This window comes from Petromyzon marinus, chromosome 17, assembly GCF_048934315.1.
Source record: "Petromyzon marinus isolate PM22_M1 ecotype Great Lakes invasive population chromosome 17, UKy_Petmar_22M1.pri1.0, whole genome shotgun sequence".
NCBI classification, from domain to species: domain Eukaryota; kingdom Metazoa; phylum Chordata; class Hyperoartia; order Petromyzontiformes; family Petromyzontidae; genus Petromyzon; species Petromyzon marinus.
Genome location: NC_133683.1, coordinates 2,297,632 through 2,302,417, shown reverse-complemented (window position 1 = coordinate 2,302,417; position 4,786 = coordinate 2,297,632). Strand labels below are relative to the sequence as shown.

The window sequence follows — 4,786 nt, the reverse complement described above, 5'->3', positions numbered from 1 at the left end:
CACAAGCGCGAGTTCGCGTTTTCAGGCGATATAAAATAATTTATATTTCATGCCAGTTGGTTCTGAAGGGCGGCTGTTTGTAACTTGGGCGTTCGTAAGTCGAGGACTGTCTGTAAATAAAGATTCCGATTGTGGGGCTTTCACCGTGGGATGAGCTTGGCCCGATCCGCGGGGGCGTGGCTTGCACGACAGTGGGCGGGGCATAGCCGCGACGGGCGTGGCTTATCCAGGAAGTGGAGACCGCGATCGCCGGACTGCAAGCCAGACAGAAGCGCGCTCCTTTTAAAGTTAACAACAACATTGTTAAATGTAAGTAGCGCCTCTCTACTTTATTATTGTTTTATTTGTTTAATACATTACTTGTGGTGCCGTGAGTCGAGTGAAATCAGTCAATAAACTTGCTAGACATGGTTAATCTTTTAATAAGGGGCGCCGCGGTGTCGAGATGTTAACTACCTCGCTAGGCCTACAGCAGCGTGGAGGTTCCATCGAGACCCTGACGCCTGCTCTGTATTTGTTTATTTTTTTCCCCTGTGGTCGCGTAGATTCTTCTCCTGGTCCTTCGGTTTTCCCCTCCACATTTAGAAACGTGAGTTTAGAGTACTTGACTGCTATAAATGTCGACATGATAAGCCACTTTCGTTGAGCTATCATTTGTGTCCAGGTCGCTTCTGATAAGAGTTATATAGCTCAGTGGGCCTTACCTGGTTAAATAAAAATAGTTTATAGTTTAGTTTATAGTTCATAAGAACTCGTGACAAGGGTCAGTGTCTACTTCAAATATTGTTCAGGCTCTGGAGACCTCCAAAGTTATTCGTGATGTTATACATTTGGTTCGTTTTGAGCATAATCGCGACCTTATATAATTATGACGTGATGCACACGCTGAATATACGCACACAAACATCGTGTACACGTGTGTCGTGCCCTCTATTGTCCACATAGACGGCTTGTGCTGACGAGAGAACGGTCTTAATGTACAATGTCGTGACATGTATCAGCCCTTTGTCGATCCAGCGTTTTGATAGAGGCCTCCCCCACACCATGTCGTTCGTGGGAGTTGTTTAACCATACTTCACCATGCCGGTCAATGCGGGTTTGGTGAAGTGAGGAGGCCCAGAAACTTGTATATGCAGATACGAGTTTGCCTGTGCTTGCATCTGCAGAATTACATTCTCACACATCTTCAAGTATAGTTTAATACTTCTAAAATGCATTAATTATTGAGGATTCCATAAAGTACTGTGGTAAAAAGAAAATAACTTGATTTGAATACTTTGTTGAACAGGGAATGCTTTGAGTTTGTGGGTTGAATCCATTAGTGCGGAGTTGTGTTATTTCCCCATTTGCAAGGTGGGGTCTCTCTGGGTTCCACTCACACAAACATCTCAATGCAATGGGACCTTTCTGAAAATGCAGTACTTAGACTCAATGAAGCTTTCCTGGGTAACTATTTAACATTGTAATAATTAGCATGAGAGATAATGACGTTCACGTATAAGTGCCATTAATAGTACTATACTGTACTTTTATTGAAGACTATTTTACGTAGTTGTTTGTAAAAAAAGTGTCCATTCTCAAAACTTTTTAACTGGCCCTCGTACATAAATGATATTACAATCTTTATGGAGATTGCAAGTCAGAGTGTTGTGAATAGTGGAGTGAACGTGTGGTGCAATCATTATATTGTTGGTGTGTATATACAGAAAGGCCTATTTGGTGGGTAACATTAGGAAAATGGAGGTAGTTGGTCATTGTTGTTTAGAAACAAAATATTATTTGGGTGGATAAGAGGAGTAAAATCGTACATGATAGGAACTGCAATATTGTGGAGTTCTGGTATAATGAGTTGTAGTATATATGAATCTTATGTCACCTTAAGTATGCCTTTGTGAGTACACTCGTGACACGGGTGTCATGCGCGTGACCTTTGTCTTTGTTTCAGATGTGCGAGAGCAACTCCGCTGTGAGTCATGGTGGTGCTGGGAGAATTGCCTTTACCATCGATGGCACTTCATCAGCACCCGTCTCAACCCCACCTCAATCCGGTAGAGTTACAAGACCGAAAAAACTTATCTCTTGTGACGTCTGTGGGAAAAAATTCCAACTGGCATGGTGCCTAGAAGCCCACGTAACAACGCACAAAGAGACCCATGATCAATGGTGCCGCATATGTGGACAAAGGTTTGAACAGCTAGGAAAATTTAAAAGGCATGTGAAGACCCACGAGAAGGATTACGTGATAAAGGGTGCACCAGGCTTGGTGAATAACGGCAGTTTTGCCAATGCGGTGTTGAATCCACCATCGCCCTATGAGATGTGCTCAGTCTGCGGAGTTTTATGTCCTATTGAAATCCTGAAAACTCATGAAAGTCTTCACGCACAGTTCTTGTACAGACCGAAGCCTGAACATGATTACGCTTCGACAAAAGATAGCGGCGTTAAGATAAATGACATGAAATCCAATTTTCCTGAATGCTTTGGCCTAGTTCCACATCAACAAACTGCTTCACCAGTCAGTGAGAATAAACCATACGCTGCTCTCGATCCTATTACGAGCATGAAAGTGTTGATGGCCTTGCAGCAGAAGAAGAAGGAAAAGCGACGTAGACCTAAGTCCATTAAAAGAAAGAAGACCACCACCAGCGTCACCAATTGCAGCAGTAGCAACAGCCAGAATTCGGACATCAAGAGGATGGACTGCACGGAAGCAGGAGGCTGCGTGGAGCGGAACATCCTCAAGGTGGATGAACCCAACCTGGCACCTTTCGGTACGTCCGAGTAATGCACACACTACATTTCATTTGGATGTAATTCATAATTTCACAAATTAGTTAATGTACGCATATGTTGACCATATCTGTATGCCTGCGCTGAGGAGTCTAGAGATCTGATGTGGTGCTGCTCGGATGTTGGGTTAAACCATGAAACTCTGGGTTTCAGTCACCGAGCCATGATTAAACTGGCTTCTCATTGATGGTCTTATCCAGTTACCAAACACTTCTTCCAGCAAACACTTCTGATGTCGCGTGATGTGTAGGAAATTGCAATAACCTCCTAGTGGATAAAAAACGGTCACGAAGGGATGTCATGAGCAGTGCAATGATATCTCCTTCCACGAGCTGTTCCCTTACATGAGGTGGTTCACTGCTGTGTGAGAGTTGCACAGGGATACTTCATCTCATGACATGGAGCCAATAGCACCATTGGAAGGAAACTGAGAAAAATACATTGCTTGACAAATTCCAAAAATTATCTATTTCTTAACCGGGGTAAATTTTACTTAAACAAGTGGGTAAATTTAGGGAACATTTTTGAATGTATAGACCGAGTCATTTCCACGATGGGAATTTCCTCTTCATTGTACTCACACCTAACTTCCATGTGTATTTACTCGTTCTATTGCAGGTAATTATTGTGTAATTAATGAGCTGTAATAGAATAATCTGGCTCAACCACCTCAATGTTAATTATAGTTGTTGCTCTGCATCAACATCAACCACACGAAGAAGTGCAAAATGTTGGGGCTTCAAAATAAGCCCCAAAAATGTATTATGATATTTTTCAGGAAATCAGTATCTTGCTTTTCTACTATTTGTACGTATGTTGAACTTCTTTCGTACCATACGTAGCCAACCGTGCTAATCGGAGGTATTTGTTGCTGGCCATTTGGCATTTTGGGCCTTTGGGCCTGTGCTCAGCAACCGTGATTGATAAAACGTCCCATATACATAGTAATGCTATGGCATCCACTGCATGGTGATAAATAAATTATGTATTAGCACGTGCGTGTGCTCAACGGTGGATGTCTTGTGTTCCAGAGGAAAAGCCCTTCCCGTGCAGTGACTGCTCGTACGGAGCGATGCAGAAGTCGAAGCTCAAGAGACACGTCCTGAGCGTTCACCACGTGCCCTTCGATAGCGCGCTGGACTCCGACTGCCCCAAGAAGAGAAGGCGTCTGGCTGGGTGCCGAGACCACGGCTCAACTCTGGATTTGGAGCGCGCACGATGCTCACGGAGAACTCCCTGATGCTTTATTTCATCCTGAGGCTGAGGTACCACGTGTGGGGCGATGAACTCAAGGTTTTGTGCAGCGGACATTTCCATGATGAAATTTCGTCACGTTCACTGCTGCGAGGTTACATCTATTGCCGTATATTTTTAGTCAATTGCTGTATTTTATGGTATACAATATATTTAATAAATTGTCCTAATTTCATAACCCATCAGGTGCAGAAATCAGAGGCGGGGAGGGGGATTATTGAAATTATATAATTGATTAGTAATCATTTAATTAGTATGTTTCCTCTATAAGTAATGATAAATGTGAGATGTCTTCTTCTTCCACGCGTTTGTTCCACTCACGTGGGGTCCGCCGTCCTTGCCACCTTCTCCACACCGCCCCGTCCCGCGCCATCTCTCCCTCCGCTCCTCGGGCCACCACGTTCGACCGCATCACCACATCGCCCCACGTCTTCTTCTTCTGCCTTCATCTCCTCATCTTACAATTACTTAATAATACGCTTCCAGGCCGCACTAAGCCTGTAGCTGTCAGAGAGGTTAAAATAATACAAATTTTCTCAGTTTCAATGGATTCTCGAATTAGTCTTGACCAGTAATAATGAGTTTTACACAACACTTCATCGTTATCAAAATACATTAAGTGTTCTTGTTGGCAAGCATGTACTGCAACTTCCGACAGTTATGTTTGAGAGTGTTTAATATTTATTTGGTGTTCCTTTAGTCTTACGCTAATGTTACGTCCCATCTGTCCAATGTAACATCT

At 43.3% G+C, this 4,786-nt stretch overlaps 1 protein-coding gene across 1 annotated transcript; it reads left to right on the top strand.

Moving 5' to 3' along the window:
• Positions 1 to 234: 234 nt before the first annotated feature.
• On the top strand, positions 235 to 4,494 carry LOC142924796 (zinc finger protein 217-like). Its single transcript, XM_076067581.1, has 3 exons — positions 235 to 309; positions 1,946 to 2,771; positions 3,822 to 4,494. The coding sequence occupies exons 2-3, from the start codon at positions 1,946 to 1,948 to the stop codon at positions 4,028 to 4,030; spliced, it is 1,035 nt and encodes a 344-aa protein (XP_075923696.1). The 5' UTR covers positions 235 to 309; the 3' UTR covers positions 4,031 to 4,494.
• The last annotated feature ends 292 nt before the right edge of the window (positions 4,495 to 4,786 follow it).

Excerpts from the sequence above, each read along its gene's own strand:
- LOC142924796 (XM_076067581.1), top strand. The coding sequence starts at position 1,946 with ATGTGCGAGAGCAACTCCGCTGTGAGTCATGGTGGTGCTGGGAGAATT. Across the intron at positions 2,772-3,821 it reads ACCCAACCTGGCACCTTTCG|AGGAAAAGCCCTTCCCGTGC; the intron begins GTACGTCCGAGT and ends CTTGTGTTCCAG.